General features: G+C 50.2%; 1 protein-coding gene across 2 annotated transcripts in view; it reads right to left on the reverse strand.

Annotated features, from left to right (window-relative positions):
- NLE1 (notchless homolog 1) overlaps nt 1–24828 on the reverse strand; it is a 241994-nt gene that overhangs the window by 122639 nt on the left and 94527 nt on the right. For both annotated transcript variants that reach the window (XM_086955007.1, XM_086955008.1), the window contains exon 7: nt 904–1096. In XM_086955007.1, coding sequence (XP_086811133.1) covers nt 904–1096 — 193 coding nt within the window. The remainder of the gene's footprint in view (nt 1–903; nt 1097–24828) is intronic.

Below are 24828 nucleotides of genomic sequence, written 5' to 3' on the forward strand. Positions count from 1 at the left end.
GCAAAGAAAGAGATAAAAGCCAGGGAAGCTAGAGAGAAGCGAAACTGCATGGGAGAGATGACGAAAGAGAATGAAAGATGGACAAAGAAGAATGAAAAGGCAGTGTCAGTGATTGAAAGAGGTAGTTTGAGTTAGATAAAAAAATAAAATGTAAAAATAAAAAGTGTAAAGAAGAAAACAGGATCGGTACAGGGCATGTAGAAGACAAAAGGGATAGCGAAATTACTGAGTACAAGAAAAACCCATGACGGAGCATGAGAAGGTCCGCGGCAGTGCTTAGATACCTACAGGTTTAAAAGCTCTATAAATTCACAAACAATAGTAAGAAAGCAACAAAAAAAAAAGAGTTTGAGGAGAAAACAGGAGAGCTGTCTAAATGGACAAATAGCTCATATTCATTCAGTACATTGAAGTTTTGAGCCTACCATGAACAAACCACCCAAACGATTGCCAGATTTAGGTGCAGGATTATAATCCAACCAAACTTTTAGCATATTTCAATGTTATAAAACAAAATCATCTAGACACATCTATTGCATGGACATGCAAAGCAAGCATCACTTAATTAGCAGGGAGGTGGACAATCTACTCAGATTATTTTCAAACTCTTCTGCCCAAGAACACAAATGATAGGCTGCTCTCTTTCGTAAACGGGGACGTGGTACTGAAGGTGGTCTTTAAATGTAAACTTTTCCTTCATCATAATTTTAATCTCAAACTCAGCTTAAAAATTAAAGACAACAGACTTGAGTGGAAATGATGGTAAAATGTTGGACATTCTCATGGCATCAGATAAATTATCTTCCTACTTATTTGCTTTAGGTAGCTACTGTGTGCTACAACCACCTTTGCCAACAATCGCCCTGCCCAAGTTCAAGACCTTTTCAATATCTATGTACTTACATCCTGGGCTCGCCAAACCTTGATCGTTCGATCCTGGGATGAGGAGTATATGAGGCCGTCACCCCCCCATTTCACACCAGTTACACACTGCGTGTGGCTCGTAAGAATCTTATCGCATTGCCCTGAGAAGGCATCCCAAATCCGCAGGCTGCAGTCTTTTGAAGCACTGACCAGGTAGCGACACTCAGGATTCCTAGAAAAAAAAATGGGGTTAAATTAAATATAGATCTCTCCCTAACAGAGTTGCAGACCTTCCTAACTGCCCCTGCGATCAGAGAATTCACACAAATTATTCTCTGCCGAAATGTTTTACCTGGGTTTCCTGGGCTAATTTAGCCAAGTCTCCAGATATAATAGATTCTGTAGCTAGATTTGAACATTTTAATGACCCTCAATTTACTATCAATAAAACTAAATAGCAGTTCGAAAATGTCATACCAAAAAACCACCCAGGTCACAAAATGGGAGTAGCATCTAGACAGTCTCCAGAGTGACTTATTTTTTTTTTAAGAGGAACAAAAGCAAACGGGAAGGTGCAGAGTGACCAGCTTAAAGGGTCCAGTATACCACAGAAGTACAGAGTTTAAAGATGTCCGGGCTTTTTACAAGCAATGCCCTTTCCACCAGGAGCAGAAAAAAGGATAGATGTGTACTTTCCCAAAGGATTATTAAGATCTGCCGGCTCCTTCTTGCACTGCTCCAGACACGTCCTCCGTTTCCCTGCACCCCATCTTCTGTCCCCTTCAATCACTGCTTTTGTGCAGCGGTAACTCACTTTCTGCATGCAAACTCATCTTATACAACCTCATTACATCCTTCCTCTACATTGCAAGCTTGTTTGTTCTCCGTCAGTGCACTGCTGCAATGGCCTCCTACTCCACAAGCTCCCCAGATCTTGCTTTCACACCAATGCCTTCATCCTCTCATGTCAGAAATAGTCTACTTCTTTTGGCTGTTTTAGGTTTGCTGTTCCTTTCCTTCAATCTGCCCCGACACCACCATTCACTTCAGATTTACTGTTTCACCTACAATGGTTTAACCTTGGCAAATCCCAATCATGCAGCTAACGAACAAGTTACTTACCTTCGGTAACGCTTTTTCTGGTAGATACTATATCTGCCTGTGGATTCCTCACCATGTGAATATCCCCTTGCGTCAGCAACATTCGGAAATTCTTTTCGTAGCCTCGCGCCGACGTGGACTTGGACGTCATAGAGACACGGCACTGCTCGCGACTCCGCTGACGTCACCAACGCCTACAATAGGCCCATGCTGGCGTGATGACATCAGTTCCGCCCTTTTTTCCGTGCCATCGGGGCACACGGACGGACCAATGACAGTAGAAATATACATAGTATACACAATACACAATAGTCAAGGAGAAACACACATAGTGTGAAGCAAGTGCAAGAAAGCAATGGAAACAACTCCTTAACATTACAATATATAAACAATACATTATAGAAACTCTGGTAAAGAAGAGTGGACAACAGGGAGGCGGGTGGGTCAGTGAGGAATCCACAGGCAGATATAGTAACTACCAGAAAAAGTGTTACCGAAGGTAAGTAACTTGTTCTTCTGATAGATACATCTGCCGTGTGGATTCCCCACCTTGTGAAAACTCCCGGAGGAGGGTGTCCACTCTTCGAAACTTGAAAATCCTGAAGGACAGAGCGCGCAAAATGGCCGTCCCTCCTCACTTCGGTATCTAAGCAGTAATGCTTCGCGAAAGTGTGGAGGGAAGACCAAGTTGCCGCCCTACAAATGTCCTCAACAGGAACACCTCTAGCCAATGCTGAGGTTGACGACTTAGCTCTAGTGGAATGAGCCCTAATACTTACCGGCCAAAGAGTAGCAGATCTTTGTACACAGAACGATCCATCTTGACAAGGTCCTCTTATGGACAGCTCTTCCTCTTTTGCAGCCAGCAAAACCAACGAAGAGCTGGTCATCCAAACGACAGTCTTTAGTTCTGTCCAGATAAAAAGACACCGCCCTCTTGGGGTCCAGAAGGTGCAACCTCTCCTCCTCCTTGGAAGGGTGCAGGGGAGGATAAAAGGTAGGGAGGGTAATGGATTGACCAAGGTGGAAAGGAGTCACCACCTTAGGAAGAAAAGCAGCCCTGGTCCTTAGAACCATTCGATCAGCATGAATGGTCAAGAAAGGGGGCTTGGAACTAAGAGCTAGAAGCTCACTCACCCTCCTTGCCGAGGTTATTGCAACGAGGAAGACTGCCTTAAGGGTTAAAAGCATGTATTGTATTGCGACTTATATAGCGCACGTATCACCCGAAGGCATCAAGGCGCTTGCCTTGGGAACCCATCCTGGCCTTTTCCCTGTGAGATAACCCCTACTGGGCATCCCCAAGGTGAAAGCCAGGCATCCCGCAGCGGGTGGGCCGCCGTAGTGGAGATTAAGCAAGCTATTGCCCAGAGTTGCAGCGTGGGACCCCATGATTAGAGTAGGCACCGAGGCGAGAATTATCGAGTCCGTGGACATTTTTGGGCTTAGGACCCTGCCGCGTCGGGAATTGAACCCTGGTCCCGGGCCACACTCCTCCACTAGCCTCATAGGACATTTATGAAGAGGCTCAAAGGGAGCACCCATCAGAAAGGTCAAGACAAGATTTAAGTCCCACTGAGGCACAATAAAAGGAGAAGGAGGGAACTTATTTGTGAGGCCCTGCAAAAACCTTAAAACTACAGGAGACTTAAAAAGAGAGGGCTGGTCAGGCAAACAAAGAAAAGCCGACAGCGCCGAAAGATAGCCCTTAACCGTGGCAACAGCAAGCCCTTGCTGCGCCAGAGAAAGAGCAAACTGGAGAACATCAGACAAACGGGCTCTCAATGGGTCAATAGCATTCTCACCACACCAAGTGACAAATCTTGACCATCTATATGAATAGACAGTTTTAGTGGAGTCACGCCTCGCTGACAAGATGACATCCACCACGTCAGGCGTGGGAGAAAAGGAAATCAGGTTGCCCCGCTCAATCTCCAGGCATGAAGGTGCAATGTCTGGAGGTGGGGGTGTAGAACCTGCCCCTCCATCTGAGAGAGGAGGTCTGCCCTGAGAGGGAGACGGAGACGGAGCGGCGGGTGAGAGGAAAGGTGGAGTAGATCTGTATACCACACCCTTCTTGGCCAGTCCGGGGCGACCAATATAACTTGGGCCCGGTCTTGGCGAATATTCCTCAGAACCCGAGGAATCAAGGGTATGGGAGGAAACGCGTAAAGGAGTTGATTTCCCCAACCCAACTGAAACGCGTCCCCCAAGGCTCCTTGCATCAGATACTGGAGACTGCAGAATGACGGGCAGTGAGCATTCTCGCGAGTGGCAAACAGGTCCACCCGTGGAGTCCCCCACGTCCGAAAGACGTGACGAACCACCTCCGAGTGAAGCCTCCACTCGTGGTCGGCTGAGAACTGCAAGAAGCCATCAGACCGAGCAGGCGAAGGACCTTCAGGACTGGAACGACCGCTCCATTGAAAAATAAAGGAATCATTTCCTGAATGTCGCGAATCCTTTGAGGAGGAAGGAATGCACGACAAACAGTAGTGTCCAGTACAGCACCTATGAACAGGTTGCGCTGGGAGGGCACCAGGTGAGACTTGGGTACATTTATCGAAAAACCCAACCTGAACAACAACTGAGTTGTCTCTTGCAGATGATGGAGCACCTTCTCTGATGACTCCGCTTTGATCAGCCAGTCGTCCAAATAAGGGAACACAGGTATCCCCGACATCCTGAGATGAGCTGCCACCACCGCCATCACCTTGGTGAAGACTCGAGGCGCAGTAGTAAGACCAAACGGAAGGACCGCAAACTGGTAGTGTTGCGATCCCACCGTAAAACGGAGATACTTCCTGTGCGACTTCAGGATTGGGATGTGGAAATACGCATCCTGCAAGTCGAGCGACACCATCCAGTCTCCTTCCAGCAGCGTATGAAGAACCTGAACAAGGGTGAGCATCTTGAATTTCTCCTGTTTCAGATAGAGATTCAAGATCCTGAGATTCAGGATTGGACGCAGTCTACCATCCTTCTTGGGAATCAGGAAATACCGGGAGTAGCATCCCTGACCCCTTTCCTGCTCTGGGACCACCTCTATCGCACCCTTTCGTAACAGAGTTAGCACCTCCTCCTGCAGAAGAGACAGATGTTCCTTGGTGTAAAAGCCTTGACAAGGAGGGTAATTGGGAGGGAATTCCCGAAAGGGAAGGGCATACCCATTTTCCACAAGATTGAGAACCCAAAGATCTGATGTAACCGATTCCCAATCCTGTAGAAAATGGGTAAGCCGGCCCACCACCGGACCCACATGATCCCGAATAGCGGATCTAGGGCTGCTTTTCTGAGGCAGGGGGGTTGGAAGAGGTGGAGGAGGAGGAGGCCCGACGTCAACGAGGACGCGCTCTTTGCTTTCCCCTGTACGATCTGTACATAGAATTTTGCTGTTGCTGCTGTTGCTGCTGCTGCTGTTGACCTTGCCGGAAATTCCAAAAGGAAGAGCGACCAAGTCAAGTCAAGTCAAGTCAGAAATGTATATAGCGCGCTACATACCCAGAGGGTCTCAAGGCGCTTGAGGAAGGGATGGGAATTACTTGTCGAATATCCAGGTTTTAAGTTGCTTTCTGAATGCTAGGTGGTTCTGAGTGAGACGTAGGTGAGTGGGGAGTGAGTTCCAGGTTTTAGCTGCGAAGTAGGAGAAGGATCTACCTCCCATGGTGGTTTTATTGATGCGAGGAATGGTAGCAAGGGCTTGGTTGGAAGATCGTAGCTGGCGAGGGGGGGTGTAGAAGGAAAGTCGTGTGTTGAGGCATTCGGGTCCAAGTTCGTAGAGTGCTTTGTGAGCGTGGGTTAGGAGGCGGAAAGTAATCCTCTTATTGACGGGGAGCCAGTGGAGGTTTTTCAGGTGGCTAGAGATATGGTCTTTACGCGGGATGTCTAGTATGAGTCTGGCTGATGCGTTCTGGATGCGTTAGAGTTTTTTCTGGAGTTTTGCGGTGATACCGGCGTATAGGGTGTTTCCGTAGTCCAGGCGACTTGTAACCAGTGCATGGGTGACTGTTTTTCTGGTTTCGGTGGGGATCCAGCGAAATGTTTTTTTGAGCATGCGGAGGATGTTGAAGCATGAAGATGAGACTGCGTTGACTTGTCTGTTCATAGAGAGTGAGGAGTCCAGGATGATGCCCAGGTTCCGTGCGTGGTCCGTCGGGATGGGTGCTTTTCCAAGGGCCTCTGGCCACCAAGAGTCGTCCCAAGCGGAGGGGGAGGTGCCTAAGATAAGGACTTCTGTTTTGTCTGAGTTCAGTTTCAGACGGCTGTGCTTCATCCACTCTGCTACTTCTTTCATACCTTCATGTAGGTTGGTTTTGGCGGTGTTGGGGTCTTTGGTGAGTGATAGGATCAGTTGGGTGTCATCTGCGTAGGAGATGATGTTGAGGTTGTGTTTATTTATTTATTTATTTATTTATTTATTTATTTATTGTGACTTGTATAGCGCACTATAACCCAGGGGTCTCTAAGCGCTGTTGGCGAGCGATGGTCGCGAGGGGGCTCATGTATACGTTGAAGAGGGTGGGGCTGAGTGAGGAACCTTGGGGTACGCCGCAGATGACTTCAGTGGCCTCGGACTTGAATGGTGGGAGGCGGACTCTCTGGGTTCTTCCGGTGAGGAACGAGGTGATCCATTCCAGTGCTTTTCCTTGGATTCCGATGTTTTTGAGGCGCTGTAGAAGAGTGCTATGGCAGACGGTGTCGAAGGCTGCGGAGAGGTCTAGGAGGATGAGGGCGACTGTGTCTCCATTGTCCAGTAGAGTTCGAATGTCGTCTGTTGCTGCGATGAGGGCGGTCTCCGTGATGTGTTTGGCTCGGAAGCCGGACTGTGAGGAGTCGAGGGATTTGTTGCTTTCGAGGAAGGCGGCGAGCTGGTTATTGACGGCTTTCTCGATGACTTTGGCCGGGAATGGAAGGAGCGAGATGGGGCGGTAGTTTTTGAGTTCGGTGAGGTCCGCTGTGGGTTTTTTCAGAAGGGCGCTGAGTTAGGCGTGTTTCCAGCTTTCCGGGAAGGTGGCGGAGTTGAGGGAGCAATTGATGACGTCTCGGAGGTGTGGTGCTATGATGGAGTCTGCTTTGTTGAAGATGTGGTGAGGGCATGGGTCTGTGGGGGATCCTGAGTGGATGGAGTTCATCAGGCGGATGGTGTCCTCGGAGGAGATTGGGTTCCAGTCGTTAAGGATGTTCAAGGGGGGTGAAGGTACGGCAGAAGATTGGGTGGGATGGTCTTCGGGTTGGTTGTCGAAGCTGTTGTGGATGTCTGCGATTTTGTTGTGGAAGAACGAGGCTAGGGAGTCGCAGAGGGCTTGAGAGGGGGTGATATCATTGGAGTTTGCTGAGGGGTTGGTGAATTCTTTGACGATGTTGAATAGTTCCTTGCTGTTGTGGGCGTTGTTGTCTAGTCGGTCTTTGAAAGCGGCTTTCTTTGCAGACCGGATTAGTTGGTGGTGTATGCGGGTGGCGTTTTTGAAGGCGTCCCTGGTGCTGGTGTTTGGGTCTTTTTTCCAGGCCTTCTCGAGGGAGCGGCAGAGTTTCTTCGATTTCTTAAGATCATTGTTGAACCAGGAGGCGTTTTTGCTGCCAAGTTTGATTTGACGTTTTTTCGGCAGTGCTAGGATGTCGGCGCTGTTGGATAGCCATTGGGTGAGGTTAATCGCTGCTTGGTCGGGGTTTGAGGAGTGGGCAGGGGGGTTTTGAAGAAGCGATGAGGAGATCTGGTCGATGGTGATTTTGTTCCAGTTTCTTCGTAGAGTAGGTTGAGGTTGGTTGTGAGTGGTGGTTTTATTGTAGAAAAAGTGTACGCAGCTGTGGTCCGTCCACTGGAGGGTAGTGGTGTGACTGAAGGAGACATGTTTGCTGGAGGTGAAGATGGGGTCGAGTGTGTGACCTGCGATGTGGGTGGGCGTAGAGACAAGTTGTTTGAGTCCGAGGTTGGCGAGATTGTCCCGAAGGGAGGTGGTGTTGCTGTCGTTGCTCTTTTCCAAGTGAAAGTTGAGGTCTCCCAGTAGGATGTACTCCTCGGAGGGGAGGGCGTGTGGGGTGATGAAGTCAGTGATAACGTCGCTGAATTTTGCACGGGGTCCTGGAGGCCTGTAGAGGAGAGTGCCTCTGAGTGTGGTCTTGGGGTCGGTGTGGATCTGGAAGTGAAGGTGTTCGGCGCTAGCGAGGTTGACGTCTGAGCTGGTTGAGATGCGGATGGAGTTCTTATGGACGATAGCGATGCCTCCTCCTGTTTGGTCGGTGCGATCCTTACGGATGATCTTGTATCCTTCCGGGATGGCAATGGTGATGTGAGGGGCTGATGAGGCGTTCATCCATGTTTCTGTCAGGAAGGCGACGTCAGGAGAGATGGTGTCTAGTAGATTCCAAAGTTCGATGGCGTGTCTGTGGACTGAGCGGGTGTTGAGCAGGATGCATTTTAGGTGGTTGGAGTCAGATATCTGTTTTGTGTCCGTGGATGAGGAGTTGATCTTGCTGCCGTCGAATTTGCAGGAGAAGGGACCATGGGTGTGTCCAGGAGTGGCTTGGACGCAGTGGGGGAGTCGGCCGGGGTTAAGGGCTAGGAGGGTGGTGGCGTCGTAAGTAATGCGGGGGAGGTGGGTGGCTTAGCTGTCGCTTTGCTGTCTTTAAATCTCTCAAGGGCCGCATCAGCTTTCTTCCCAAAGAGACCAGAACCATCAAAAGGAAGATCCAGCAAAGTCGCCTGAACATCAGCCGAAAAGTCTGAGGATTTCAGCCAGGCTGACCTCCTAGTGGCGACAGCAGTGCCCATGATACGAGCCACAGAGTCGGCAGTGTCCAGACCACTTTGAATAACCTGGCGAGCCGCCGCCTGAGTATCAGAGATCACTTCCTCAAAATCCTTCCTGCTGGCATCAGGAACTTTAGGAACCAGGACACACAAAGAATCCATCAGGGCATGCACATATCTCCCCATCAGACAAGTGGCATTAGTTGACTTCAACGCCATGCTTGCCGATGAAAAGGTCTTTTTTGCAACCTGGTCTTGTTTCTTCGCTTCCTTTTCACAAGGAACCTGGGGAAAGGCACTAACACTCTTTTTAGAACAGGCTGCTTGAATGACCAGGCTCTCAGGCGAAGGATGAGAAGACAAAAAAGCAGGGTCCTCAGGTGCAACCCTGTACCTTCTCGCAACACTCTTAGAAACCGCAGGAGCCGACAACGGTTTCTTCCACACCTCCATAATGGGATCCGTCAAGGCATCATTAAATGGAAGCAAAGGCTCCACCACGGAACTCGGAGAATGCAAAACCTCAGTGAGGATATTGGATTTAAACTCCACCGTTGGCAAAGTCAATTGAAGAAGTTCAGCAGCCTTCCTCATAACCAAATGGTAAGGTTGGATATCCTTAGAAGGAGCACCAGAGCCTGAGGGCAACTCCCACTCTGGAGAGAAATCAAGACTTCCTGAATCAGCCAACTCCTCAAAACAGTTCTCCTCCAATTCACCTTCCTCCACATCAGAATGTGAATCCAAGTACCTTTGCTCTTCCAAAAGGCGTTGAGCTTCCCTTCTGGACCTCTCCTTCACACGCCTCGCAGCCGGATCCACCAGCGGCTCCCTCGTATTCGGGGCTGACGCCGGTATCGAATCCGATGGCACAGAGGAATGCCCTCGAGGACGATCAGGAGCGGGCGACGCCGGAAACGGCATAGACGACTTCGGCGGAGCCGGGAATTGCCAATGCGGCGTCGGAGCCGGCATGTAAGGCATAAACGGAGCCGGAGGATAGGAGTGAGGAACTCCCAAGCTGTAAGCCAAAGGACCCATGGGACCTGAAGGTGCACCAGAGGGGTACCACGCCCTTGAGAAGACGCCATACATAGCGTTAAGAAACGCTGAAGGGTCCTGGCCAGGGGCAGGAAAGGGTGGTTGAAAACCCTCAGGCCGGTCCTGAGGAGGGATCGGATTCGGCTTTTCAACAGGCGCAGAATCCACATCCTCCTGAGCCTCTTCCTCTTCTCGGGCCGGGGGCGGCGCCGGAGACGGATTCGGAGCCGGAGTAGGAGACCGCGCATGCGACTCCGAAGGTGAGGCCTCACCTTCAGGCTCAGAGACATTCAGAGTAACCACCTTCGAACATACCTTCTTCGGTGACCTCGACCTCGAGCCCGACTCCTTACCGGAACGACGTCAGGACTCATGTCTCCTCTTCTTATGTTTCTTCTTCGACTTCGAAACATGATCCGATGCCGACCTCGAAGACGACCCCTCTCGAGAACCAGACCTCGACTTAGTCCTCTACTTCGACCTCGCTGTTCGAGAACGAGACCTCGACGATTTCTCTTTCCCAGCCTTCATCTTCGCAACCAGGAGTTTGGCCTCTCTCTCCCTCAGGGCCTTCGGGTTCACCTTCCGACATGAAGAACAATCTTCCACATCATGGTCGGAACTCAAACACCAGATGCAGTCATCATGTGGGTCGGTAATAGACATCATTTTACCGCACTCCCTGCAGGGCTTGAAGCCGGTCTTCTTAGATGACATCGTCGAAGAGACAGGAAACAAAGAAGCAGAAATTTGCAACAAAAAGGCAACAAAGTACCAGTTGGCTACAGAGATTCCTGATAACCGTTAGCGTCGACGACGCAGAAAAAAGGGAACTGATGTCATCACGCCGGCGTGGGCCTATTGTAGGCGTCGGTGACGTCAGCGGAGTCGCGAGCGGTGCCGTGTCTCTATGACGTCCAAGTCCACGTCGGCGCGAGGCTACGAAAAGAATTTCCGAATGTTGCTGACGCAAGGGGATATTCACAAGTTGAGGAATCCACGCGGCAGATGTATCTATCAGAATGGATTGACTCCGCCAAACACTGGCAACTGGTCACACTAGACCAGGGCGAAGGAGCCTCTCTACCTTTGATACCTGACCCAGTGATGGTGTCTCCCATCCGCTGAGACTCACTGTTAACGCGTGCGGGTGAATCCACGAGTCCCCAGCAGGACGTTAATCCTTGCCGCAATCCCACCAAAAAGGCATCGGGAATCACCGGCGTGGACACCGAGCCTTGAGCCGGTGTGTGCCTTTCTGTCCCGGAGCTCGCGCCGCTATTGGCGGGCCGTCCCAAGCGCGGGCAGTAGCGGGAAAACGGTGCAGTTGAAGCCCGGAGTGGCCCTTGCCAATGGTGGAGGCGTACACCCAGCCGGGATCGCACTCTTGCAGAGGACACAACGCCCGGACTATCCAGGTAACGTTCAGACCCGAGTTTGAGCCACCGCATGCTGTATTCCCTCGGGCGGGTTGCGGGTCTGAGGATAACTGTCTTGGCCTAGGTTCTGATAACGGGGCACCCTCCCCCTCCCGTGGTCTCATAAAAAAACCCGTACCTGCACGCAAGGGTCCGCCAATAAAGGAAGTCTGTTTCCTCATTTTATTCATCTACTGGAGGTACAGGGGGGGGGCAGTGTTTCAAAAAGCTCAGTGACTGGGCTTTGTTCTATCTGTTAGGGGAGTTTGATTTAACAGGTGACCCGTTACGCCAGCACAAGGGACATGTGTTTACAACAAAGCAGCTACTGAAGTTGATGCAATATTTGGAAATAACCTACAGCCAGAAGCAGCCGCCAGCATTCTTATGGCCAGCATCCCTGAGTGGGGGGACTGCAAACATCAGAATTCTTAGCGCCAGGAGGAGCGGTCGTGGTCTTCTCGCGCCAGGAGGCGCTTGAAAAGAATTTTGCGGCACCCGGGCGGGCCCTTCTGCGTCCCGCAGAGTCCGGAGGAGGCCGGACTTCCCCCTATCGTGTGAGGCGGAAGCATCACAATAGATCCAGATTTATTGTCTACATGATGGGGAAACGCAAACCAACGATCTCAACTAATGGAGGCTAGCCTTTTCTTCTAAGAGCCACTGATGTACTGGATAAAGAGATCCTATCTGTTGAATGCAGGCTATCCATGGGAGAATGGGTGCATGTGCTTATTTCTCTGACTCCGTATCTGACCCTGTAACCAAGGAGGTCCCCGCTGTGATGACACCAGTTCCGCTATTACCAGCCTTGGAGCCATCTATCACTCGGTCTAAACGTTTGATTGCTCAGACAGTAATGCTCCATTCCCTCTCCCCCCCCCCCCCCGAGCTCATCTGAACCCCCTTTAAAGAAGAAAAAAAGGAGGAGGGAAGCTAACAAAAGCCAAAACTGTTGTCCCTCAAGAATCTAATGCATTCTTCCCTTTTTCTCCGGAATCCTTAATTTTTAAAGTTAGAACAATCAATTACAGTTTTACTTCAACCGCTGATAGATAGGCATTCCAGAGTTGAGGCCAGTATTGGGTGTTTTTGTTCTGTAGAGCAACACAAAAACCACCAAAGCTTTGGCCCCCACACCAACCGATCAGTCGATCAGGGTTTATTAAGACTGAATAGAAATACTAATCTAGAAAGAATGCCCTTAATTCCCCCCTCTACTCAGCCGCAATCCGCTGTGCGAATCCCCAACCCCTTAGCTGAAAACTCACCCAGTGACAGTAGTAGAGATCCAACAACTCAAGGAACTTTCAAGGATACGCCTTTGTGTCCTTTAAGATCTGGAAGAAGACCGGACCAAAGGCCCGAATTTGAATTTAGGAACACAAAAGCAAATAATACGAATCTAGCACTTCCCCCGGCAGCTTTTCCATATGTTGTAATATTGCCCAATGTTCCTAAATTATATTGTTCCCAAACAGAGACAACATAACAACTGATGTCTAATGCAAGTCACTGGATCGACAAACATGTTGGGGCTAAAAGGGCGATATTGTCACATATTTTAATGGCTAGAAGAGTAGGCTGGGTAGGGGAGTCAGAAAAATGTATTAAGGGCGATTGTGTGGTGGTTAATTTTAATTCTCCCTAAATGGTGCGAATATTATTACAACGGCTTCCAAAAGCTCCAACTCCGCTAACACAGATATTCACTCTACCGTTGGGGTATTTCTACAGACCTAATTCCCTCAAATTGCGAGACCAACAATCATCTGCCCCAGCCGGCCCCTCCTTCTCTATATTTAGTCATCCAAAACACTGCTCGGGACTGTTTTCTGCTCCCTTTCCTACACACAATCGATTCAATGTGTTATCGGATTTGGAGGGTTGTGATTGACATAGTTTGAACAGGAGATTACCCACTCCTATTCCAAACAAACCGCTACGGGATACTGAAGCTAATAAGTCTGTAATTACAATACATGATCAGGCAACTCCCATTACACTTAGGTCATTGAATATTGCAGGCTTGGGTAGTAAATTTTAAAATCCTGACTGGGTAAATATTGACGTTACGTAGAACATGATTTGTTCGCAGGAAACTTGGGAAACCAGGCCGATCAATTTAGATGGCCGTCAGTCATTTCATACTGCTGCTCTTCCATCAGGAAGAGCCAGGGGAGGGATTTTAACTTTAATCAAAAACACGATACGCCTGGAAGTTGTTTCATATATTAATATTTCTTCTTTTCATCATTTATTGCTTTTCAAAGCCCTAGACGAGGAAACTATTCTTTCAGTTAACTTCTATAGTAACAACTTTACAGGGAATATGAAAAAAGTTATGGACCAGCTGGAGGAAGATATTGATAAATGTCTTAGTACTTCAAAACATAACTCAAAAATGTTTTGGTTGGGAGACTTTAATGTACACCCCTGTCACCTATCAAACTCAACAGTATGTGGTTTTAATAATGATGAGGGTGACCTCTTGCATCATTTTAATCATAAGTACAATGGGGAAGCCCTAAATAGATTATTAGCGATTAATAATTTTGAAATTTGTAATCCGATTGATACGCCATCTGGCATGCTGCAAAAAACATTTGGCACTCCAGATCAGGGTACCATGATTGATTATATAATCATAGCGGAACCCCTAAAAATTGAATTGGGCAGGAATACATGTGGGGCAGCCAAGACATGTCAAGCCAACAATGAAAAAAACTAACAGGATTACCCTAAGAGGGGCAATGATAGATAAATGAACTTTTGTCCCAACATAATTGTAAACAAGCATTGGCATAGCCAATAGGTCTCACCTTTGGGACCTTTTAAGAATTTAGCCAGAGTAATTGACTTTGCCTATGTCTTTAAGCTGTGTTGTACAGAAGTCTGCAGCATGCTGAAAAGTTATAATAAAGAAGTGTCAAAAGCATTTTTTTCTACCTTATATATGACCAAGAAAGCAACGGAACGACCACATTAAAAAAGTATTGACAATAAATGTCCAGAGTTTTTTTCTGTCCTTTCAATGCTGGCAACTTCTATCTGCCAATGGTTGCTTGATATGGTTTTTTTTGTTACGGGAGGGGGGCATAAATAACAGGAGGGTGAAGGTTGGGAAATAGTACCTGTATAACAGTCAGTGAGAGAGTCAGTCAGCTAGTGAATGAGAGAGTCAATCAGTCAGTCTGTGAGAGAGTCAGTTAGTCAGTCAGTGAGAGAGTGAGAGTCAGTCAGTCAGTGAGAGAGACAGTCAGTGAGAGAAAGAGAGTCAGTCAGTGAGAGAGGAGGCTTACACACTCCGAACGAGGGTGTGCACTAATGTGCGAGACTGTGCTGTTGTGCGAGACCATCAAACATAGTGTGGCTGTGCTCCAAATATTGAGCACCACATCCACTGAGTGACAATACTGCAATGTGTACGACAACATTAGAGTCTGCAGGGTGACCAAGCCTGGAGCATAATACGATTACCCAATATACCACACAAAGGCTACCATCCCAGAGGATTACACGCCAAACGGGCCAAGATGAGGAGCCGGGGGACCCTGGCGAACCCTCCCGTGCAGAGTTGCTGAAGGCAATACAGGGCTCCCACTCAGCGCTGGAAAGGCAAATCGAGACTGTTTCAATCGACGTCAACCTCCTGCGGACGGACCTCTGTAAGGTGGCGGATAAGGTCACAGATGCAGAGGGCAACATTGAGCAGCTACAGGGGGAGGTGGCATCCCTCAAAAAGACGGTCACGCATCTTACAGCTACGACAAGTGCCCTGGAACAGAGAGCGGAGGACACGGAAGGGAGGGCGCGTCGCAGTAACATAAGAGTCCTAGGGGTCCCGGAGCGGATGGAGGCTGGTAATCCTGAAGGTTTCCTAGAAACATGGATCAGAACGAAGCTGTGTCCACGGGATCTCTCAGAGGTGTTTGTCATCGAGCGCGCTCATCGAGCCCTGGTCCCTCCACCACGTCCGGGGGCCCCTCAGCGAGCCCTGATCGCCAAAATACTGCACTATCGGGATCGAGACTGCATCATACGAGCGGCGAGGGAAACGCCGGACCTGGCCATTGAGAACAACCGGATCTCTATATACCCTGACTATACACATAAAGTTCAAGAGCAGAGAAAATCCTTTCTGGGGGTTAAGCAGAAGCTCCGTGCAATGCAATTGCAATACATGCTGCTGTATCCCGCCAAACTTAGGTGCTCGCACAGGGCAAGGCGCACTTCTTTGAATCACCGGAGAAGGTATGGGAATAGTTTGAGGTCAGAGGAGACGGCATTCCGCCGGGAGAACGTGGTGGGCCCAAGGAGACGTGGGGGGGTCGTCCCCAGCGGAAGCACCGGAGCAGGCGGAGATGCCGATCTGCGACGGAGAGCACTGAGGAACCTAGAGTCACGGTTAGGGCAGATGGTACCATGCTCCTGGAACCTTTGCTGATGGGGGCCAGGTCGGAGACCCAGAGCCCGGTGGAACCGGGGGAAATCCTGGTCCCGGACACGATACAGACTGCGGAGCGAGGCACGGCCCCATCGGATCTGGTGGTCCCGGAGACTGGTGGAGCTGAGGCCCCGGAGGAGAAGGGCCCACCGTGAGGTGATATGGGAGCTGTATATATTGTCTCTGGTTGGCTTGAGTGGCTCCTGGGGAGGAAAGGGGAATTGAGGTACACTGATTGACATATTGTGGCCAGAACCACCAGACTTCTCATTGCGGGGTGGGGCGGGGAGCCTTCCATTCTATGGGAACTGGAGAATAATCGGGGGTTGGGTGTGCGAGGGTCGGCTCTGGACCCGCCTTGTCGAAGGAAGTTTAAACAGAGCCTGGCGTACTTTAAGTAAGCATTGGGTCATGCGGGGAGCTGGGGGGGAGAGGGGTGGTTCAAGTTTTATAGTTTGTGTGGGTGTGTGATGTATTGTGCGGGTTGTGTGGGGTGGCTGTGTACGTCCTGACACCAGCAGGGGAAGGGCGGGGTGACATGTTGGGTTGTTGCCGTTATCCTGCTCGTCGGTGGGGGTGGGGGGGTGTGTTCCTCGAATGTTACGATACAGGGGGGTTGGTGGGAGGGGGGGGGGGAGTTATTGAAGAACTTTGTTACAGGCATCATGTGTATCACCGTTCGGGCCCTTAGGAGGTGGAATATTGGCAGTAGACTTCATGGCCCGGCTGGGCGATCACAGGGAACATGGGATACAAATTCCTAACATGGAACGTGCATGGGTTGGGCACTTGCACCAAAAGACACAGGGTCCTGTCTTTCCTCCGGAGGCATGGCATTTCTATTACATGTTTGCAGGAAATACATCTGAATGAAGAGGGTGCGCAAAAGCTGGCTAAAAAATGGCGGAGTCAGGTGTGTCACTCCTTCTTTTCCACATATGCGCGGGGGGTTTTGACCTGGGTGGCTCCCGGGGTCCCCCTCGCTGTGCAGTATGCTGAAGCAGACATTGAGGGCAGGTACCTGCTGTTGAGGGTGAAGTTGGATGGAAGGGACCTTACACTACTTAATTCATATGCGCCCAATGTAGATGACGCGGCCTTCTACTCACAAATTCAGGAGGTCCTGGTGTCGGATTTGGATAGCCCTCTCTTATGGTTTGGGGATTTTAACTGTGTTTTAGACCCTGTCCTAGACAGACATCCTCCCCGAGCGGGAACGAAACCTCGCATGACGGCGAGACTTCGCGAGGTAATGTCTAATTTGGGGGCAGCAGATGTGTGGCGCCAGGGTCACCCCTCACAGAAACTGTACACCTGTTACACTCCAACGCACAACACCCATAGCAGGCTAGATAGGTTCCTTGCTGCAAACATTGATGCGTCATTTTCATTAACGGTCACACATCTGGCCCGATTCCTGTCCGACCACTCTCCGGTGTTGTGCGCTACACAGGAGGTTGACCGGCCTTGCCGCCCCCGCACTTGGAGGATGCCAACGGACCTTTTACAGGACCAAGTGGGAAGAGATCATGTACAGACGGCCCTAACGAACTATATTGACCTGAACTGGGAAGGGGACGACGCCCTAAAAGCAGTGGTACGGGCCTGACCTATGTGGTCCGGCAACAGCCGACTTGCGAGCTGCGGGAAGCAGAAGACACCCTGCTGATCCGTCAGGCCTCACCAAACCTTGGGGAACCAGAATTGGTGTCGGAGTGCGAGGCCCGGGAACGCGTGCACGATATACTTACTCGCCTCGATAAATTTACTCTTGGTCAATTCAGACAGTGTCTTCCCCGGGAGGGGGACAAGTCCGGCCGACTGTTGGCCTGGATTTTGAAAAAGAAACTGCACCAGAACGGATAGTTGCCCTGAGGGGCCCTGATGGGGTTATGGTGCATTCGGAAACAAATATTCTCCGTGTCCTTCAGACCCACCTGCAGGAAGTGTATGCAGCGGATCCCCTGGTCGCAGACGCCTCATATCAGCCTTACCTCCAGGGATTGCCTCTTCAGGCCCTCTTGGGAGAGGAGGCGGAGGAGTTGGATGGGGCTTTAACACTACATGAAGTGCGGGTGGCAATGGCTAGCCTACCAAGGGCTAAGTCCCCGGGAAGAGATGGGTTTCCCTCCGAATTTTACCAAATGTTCGGGGACATACTCTGCCCCCTCCTCCTTCAGGTCTTCCTTAAGGCACTGGAGGATTGGTCCCTCCCGCCCACAATGTATCATGGTGAGATCTGCATGCTCCTGAAGCCGGGTGGAGACGGTTGTGATCCCGCGGCATACCGCCCTATAACGATGATCAACACGGACGTGAAGATCCTGACCAAACTGTTAGCCACTAGCTTGGCGCCACGCATGGCCCAGTTGGCCCACCAGGACCAGTGCGGGTTTATCCCCGGACGCAACACCGCAACGAATCTACGGCGGTTAAACCATATCCTGCATGTGGTGCGCGGCAGGGAGGATCCCCAGGTCCTAGTCTCGATAGACTTAGCCAAAGCATTTGATACTGTTAGTTGGGGGTACCTGTTAGAGGTGCTTCGACGGGTAGGATTGGGGCCCGTGTTTTGCAGATGGATCCAGATACTGTATCGGGCGCCTCGAGCCAGAGTTAAACTTGGGGCCGCACGCTCTGAAGATTGGGCATTAGGGAGGGGCACTCGTCAGGGGTGCCCCCTCTCACCGCTTCTGTTTGCCCTGGCGATTGAGCCATTAGCGGTTGCGGTCCGTACCACGATGTCCCAATGGGGGATCAAAGTGGGGGACAATGTGCACACGGTTTCCTTGTATGCAGACGATGCTCTGTTTCATTTAACTTCTCCGCAGGAATCACTGCCGGTTTTGCTACAGCTGTTGGACCGATTTGGGTCCGCCTCGGGTCTGCGCATCAACGCAGGGAAGTCCCTGATCTTCCCCCTAGCGGGATATGATATGGACATGCATGCAGACTTACCAAACCTGGGACTGCGGTGGGAACTGGAGGCCTTCCGCTATTTAGGGATCCAGGTGGCACCGTCCGACGAGCAGTTACTGGCCCGTAATGCGGATCGGGTGATTAAAACCCTGCAACAGTCCGTGTCCTTTTGGGACACACTGCCTCTCTCCCTAATGGGACGCCTAGCGGTGGCTAAAATGGTGATGCTGCCGAGAATGCTATATATCTTGCAAAATTCTCTGTGCCCGCTCCCTCCGCGGATATTTCACACCCTTAACACACTCCTTACGTCCTTACTCTGGGGGGGCAGGCGTAGTAGAGTTGCCCTGCACACGGTTGTCCGGAGCTGAGAGGAAGGGGGGCTGGAGGCGCCGAGATTTGACCTATATTACTATGCGGCCCAGCTATTGCCAGCTGACAGGTGGTTCGCAGACTCGGACAACTGGGAATTGCAACTCCTAGCGGGTAGAGCGGATGAGAGGACGGTACAGATGGCTCTGATGCACGGGAGAGGTGCAGATGGGGCACTCCCATACATAGTGCCACACACTGCGGCAATCTGGCAGCGCTTCGTGGAAAAAATCTTACGGAGGGCCCCCTTTCACCGGGAGCTATCGGTATGGATCCTGGCCCCAGTGGTGGCCATGGAAGAACATATGCCCTTCCGAGAGTGGAGAACAGGTGGTTGCGAGTTGTTGGCTGACCTTTACCCGGATGATCCGTTTCTGTCCATCGAGCGGGCGACGGAGACCATCAGACTCAGTGGGGGCCAATACCTACACTATAGGGGCCTTCAAGAAATGGCGCGGGATACCTGGCCACAATTCCCTGAGGCACCCCCGACGTCCCATACCCTCAATATTATCCTCTCCTGTGGTAGGGGTAAGAGGCTGATAACCTCATTGTATTCGGCCATGCGGCAGGACTCCACCCCGCCAGTCCCTCCGGCCTGGGCGGCCAGGGAGACTGACCTGGGGATTGTTTTGGAACCGGAGCGGCGCAAACGCATAGGCACTCTCACCAGAAAGGTGTTGTGTAATGCAAGGTTTAAATTGACTCATTTTAACTTTATGCCCTGCACATATGTGACTCCGGTCACCCTGAGACGTATTTCCCCGGAAAAAAGGGACGATTGTCCTAGATGTGGTGCGGCGGGAGCGGCCTTCCTCCATCTGGCTTGGGACTGCCCGTTAGTTAAAGCCTTCTGGCAGTCAGTAGTGGAGCACATTCGTACAGTTACCGATCTCCGGATGGAGCTGACTCCCCTTCATTGTTTGTTAGCCTTGGTCCCCATACCCAAGAAGTGTAATCTGTCATACAAAATGTTACAATTGCTTTTGGTATTTGCGAGGAGAAGGGTAGCGATTACATGGATGGGACAGAGGGCCCCGGAGGTGTCGCAGTGGCTTAGAGATGTGGGGGAATGGACCCTAGCTGAAGAAACATTCATGCAGCGCGTGCGTAGGGATGAGAAGCTACAAGAAGACCTGCTTGCGTGGAGAATGATGCGTGTGGTGGGAGCGACCGCTGAGGATTCGGATGGCACGAGTGCGGAGTTGTTCACCCTTGAGGATACTGGGTCGAAAGTGAGGGTGGAGGGGAGGGGGGGGGAGGGCATTGATTTGGGGTAGGGCCTGGCCGGCCACGCACGTATATGTTCCATCATGGTGATGTTTTGTTTTGATCCCTGGAGGTTATCTTTCTTATTCTCGTCATTCATTGCTGTCTTGTCTGCTCCTGGGAGTGCCATACTGAGGTTAACAAACTGTATACACATTTCTTTTATTAATTGATGCCAGATGTTGGGGGGCATTCTATTGGGGAGTTGGGGGGTAACCTGAATAAAAGAAAAATAAATGCGGATCAGAATATCCTGCCGTACAGATGCATTGCTATGTTCTCCATCAGTTCTGACGCGTTACCACCCGCCCGGCCTTCGGGATGTGGGCTGATGGGCTGTGTGAACCTTACCTGTAGACCTGCAGAGTGTAGTTATTACTAATGGAACTGTCGGCACAATTGTTTGTATGCTATATGAATCTGCGACAAAAATAAAGTAAAAAAAAAAAAAAAAGTATTGTTTCACATTGGCTGGAGTGGGTCTATGCCTCATTGTGGGACCCATATCCGCCTAGTGAGGCTTTTCATTAGGGTGTAAGACTCACGCCAAAAGGGTGAGGGTTGCACGCTCACTGATCCAAGACTGCGCCAAAACATTTAACTCCACTAAAGACAGTGTCGTCATTGCGCGTTGCACGACTGTGCGAGACTCACACCCATTGAGTGAAACTGCACCAAATGTGTGAGACCCTCACCCACTCCATCCCCTTCTGTCCCTTTCAGGGTTTGTACGAGAACATTAATGTCTTTATGCCTGACAAGGCCTGGCAAGGACTGACCGGTCTCTCCCGCAAGCCCTCTGTGCACGGAGGTCACCCTGACAAGAAGGAGAAGGCCCTTCCGAGCAACCGCTCGCCAGAGCACAAACAGGAAGAGCAGCTGGGTCGCGGTCTCGGCAACCCCGGCCGAGCACAGAGCGCAACCCTCACTGGCAGCGAGCTGCGTAGACGCGGTGCGATAGGAGAGGCGCTATCCGACAAGAAGCGCTATACATGGTGCAGAAGTCCATCTCTACCCCCTGGCCGTTAGCCAGCTGTTGCCATCGTGTTCTGAGGGTGGGTTAAGGCCACCTAGACCCACCCCCAAGGTATTATCCAGCAGAGGGGTAATTCCAAACCCCCTCCATCTAGGGTGGCAGCATGCTGCTGCAGGTTTGGCCCTACTACACCAGCTTCAATTTTAGGGCCTCATACTCTTCTCTGAGAATGGGTTAATGTACATTTAAAACCGGTTTATTTCACCATCATGACCCAAGGCTTCCCCAAAATAAACACCAGCAAATCTGTGAAATTCTCAAAGTCACAGGTTAATTGCCACTTGACCTTAAATCGAAAATCATGCCCTCTACAAAACCACCCCCAAAGGCTGTGAAAACAAATGAGTCCGAACAGCTAGTTTTTCTGATACGAGACATACTCGTCCCCGGCCCTTCTGGCCTATCACGTGCCTTGCAAAGATGCGGACTTTCCGACAGGGAGGCGGTCCGCACACACAGATAGACACACACACACACACACACACACACACACACAGAGCCACACACACACACACACACAGAGCCACACACACACACAGAGCCACACACACACACACACACACAGAGCCACACACACACACACAGAGCCACACACACACACACACACACACACACACACACACACACACACACACACACACACACACACACACACACACACACACACACACACACACACACACCTCACTGTCCTTGGCCGGGCTTCTTCTACACGAGCTCCAGTTGCAATCCATGCAGGGTGTCCCGCGCACGCTGGATGGATGGCTCAACACCTGCACGTGCACAGGACCAACAGGAAGTGACAGGAAGGGACAGGAAAAACCACGACTGTGTTAATGCTGGGATGAAGCTGCAAAAAAAACCCCACAAGCACTAAAAGAAAAGCGCGGCCTCGCAGCCGCGATAGTTAAGAGTACTCGTGCATGCAGAGCATTAGCTTTTGCGGTGAGAGAGAAGCAAGGCGCAATAATTGCAAACAGATGGCCCCGCTGCTCGCTCCTGCAAGGCAAACACTCTGCATGTACGAGTACTCATTGGAAACAGTGCAAAGCATGCACGAGTTTCCAAAAAGTAAAGAGCGATGCTAAAAGGTCCCTCCTAAGCATCGCTTGTGCGCTGTGTAGGCGAGACCTAAAAATCGAAATGACATTATAACGTGCTTAGAAACAGTATCTAGCCCAACCCAGGTAATCATGGCTTCTGATTCTATAATATCGGAGATTAAGTTCCAATAATTTAGGAAAAAGTCTACCCCTAAAATAGCAGGGCCGAGGTGGTTCGATCAATCTTGTACTAAGGGGCTGATTATGATTGTGGTTTTTCCGCATCCTCGGGGCCGGCGGAAGCCACCGCCGGCCCCGAGGATGCAAAAAAACCACAGCGGACTGACCAAGGACCCACCGCCACATTAGGATGGCTGGTGGGTCCTGGTTTCCGTCCGCAGCTTTTCCGCCGAAGTCGGCTTACAACCGCGGCGGAAAAGCTCTGATATGGTGACGGTGTCTCTCAGACACCGTCCGCCATATCAGGATGGGCTTTTAAAAGTGCTTTTCCGCGGCGGGTTTTCTGCCGGGGAAAAGCATACGGATCTTCACCTAGGGGGCCCGTTGCGGGCCCCCTAGGTGAAGGGGGGGTGGGGATGCACATGGGGGGGTACCTATGGTACCCCCTTGCATTTGCATGCAGAAAGCGGCAGGCACCGCGCGGTGCCTGCCTCTTTCTGCATGCAAATGCAATGCGTGCATTTTTAACATTGCCGCGGGTGCAGCTTGAAGCTGCACCCGCGGCAATGTTAAAAATAGAGGATGTGACCGCCAGGGTGGCGGTCACATCCTAATCGCACAGGAGGGGACTCCGCAGCCCATGCGGACGTCCCCTCCTCCTCAATGATCGCGGACGGACGCAAGTCCGTCCGCGATCATAATCGGCCCCTAATTCCCTAAAAGCTCTACATCAAATCCTCGGGTCAAATCCTATCGATATGGCCCTAGTCAAAATGTGCTGTCCCCCATATAACGAGGCTAGGAAGATTAGAATAAAATCCCTAAAGGAAGAAGCATGAGAACAACTCCATCTAGCTTCCATTTCCAAAAATCCTAGGGATTTCTAAAGTATTATTAATGCTCCATTCCTTAAACCATTATCAGCTCTAACACTGGATTGCCATGTAGAAGAGGAGTCGTGGGGCTCATATTTTTCTAGCATACTTGATCCTAATTCGGAGGGGGGAAACTGCAGTTTTTACCCAGGTGTGGTCCTAGTAACCCCACCCCCTGATCTTTGATCATCACAAGATAAAAGTAGCCCTCATGTAGTGCTCTGGAAACAAAGCGCCCGTACCGGATTGTACCCCTATAGATTTCTTCCTTGATCAGCTAGACTTATGGGGTCCAGTGCTGACAAACGTCTTTAATGTTATAGCTAAGGTGGGTCCTCCAGACTCCTGGAAAAAATCTATTTTAGTTCCAATATATAAGAAAGGGGACAAAGCAAAGGCCAAACATTACAGGCCAATTTCGCTGCTAGATAGCACAGCTAAATTAATGTGAAGAATTTTATTAAACAGACTAGAGGAGTGGGCAGCCAGCAATAAGGTTTTAATCCCAGTCCAATATGGTATGGGCTCCCAGTACCAGTGCCTTAATTTAAGCCTATTAATCGCCAAGTACTCTCAAGTAAAATCTGAAAGATTGCCCTTGGCGTTTATGGACTTGTCGGCCGCGTTTGACTACGTGCCACCTCTACATCTATGGAGGATAATGGAAGAAATTGGCATAGATGAGGCTATTATATCTATTATTAGACAGCTCTACTCATCAGCCACGGCCTGCGTCAGATATGGGAGAGAGGGGGGAGTGCACTAGGTCGGCAGGGCTGTGTGCTTGCCCCATTTATTTTCTCCATTTACACCAATGGGGTGGAAGCTCCCCTGCTGGACTCAATAAAAGACGTACCCAAAGTTAATAATGTTTGCACTCCAATTCTCCTGTATGCTGATGACACAGTGCTAATTGCCCGCACAGGCCTCGCCCTTAAAAAGTTACTAGATACTTATGTATCCTATATATGTTAAAACTGGGGCTAAAAACCAATGAGGCCAAGTCCTTTATTTTAATTACTGGACGTAAAAATAGGAAGGTCCCAAATTTCTATATATCAGGACAGAAAATAGCCATTACTGATAATTTTTCCTACCTTGGTGTAAAGTTTGATAGGCAATTATCATGGTCAGAGGCTTATCACTTGAGAGAAGCATTATTGCCCTACACTCATTTATTAAAAAATTGGGAGTAAAACCCATTGACATGGCAAAAAAATTTACGTAGCAAAATCAGTCTGTGTAGAAACCTACAGGGCAGGCATTTGGGGCTATATTAAAAGCTCCGCCCTAAAAATTATAGAGGACACATTTTGGAAAAACTAGAGGGCCTCTCCGTAAGCTGCACCAGTCTCATTGCTTGTGCAGAATTGGATGTCCCTTATGTGACCGACACAATTGCTTTGACTACGATAATGTTGTGGCATTCCATATGGAGAAGGGAATCTACCCATATCACACAAAAGTTAATTGAAGACTGCCTATCCCTGGAAAATGCCCACAAGATCCCGGGCT

The sequence above is a fragment of the Lissotriton vulgaris genome, chromosome 2_1, assembly GCF_964263255.1.
Source record: "Lissotriton vulgaris chromosome 2_1, aLisVul1.2, whole genome shotgun sequence".
Classification (NCBI taxonomy): Eukaryota; Metazoa; Chordata; class Amphibia; order Caudata; family Salamandridae; genus Lissotriton; species Lissotriton vulgaris.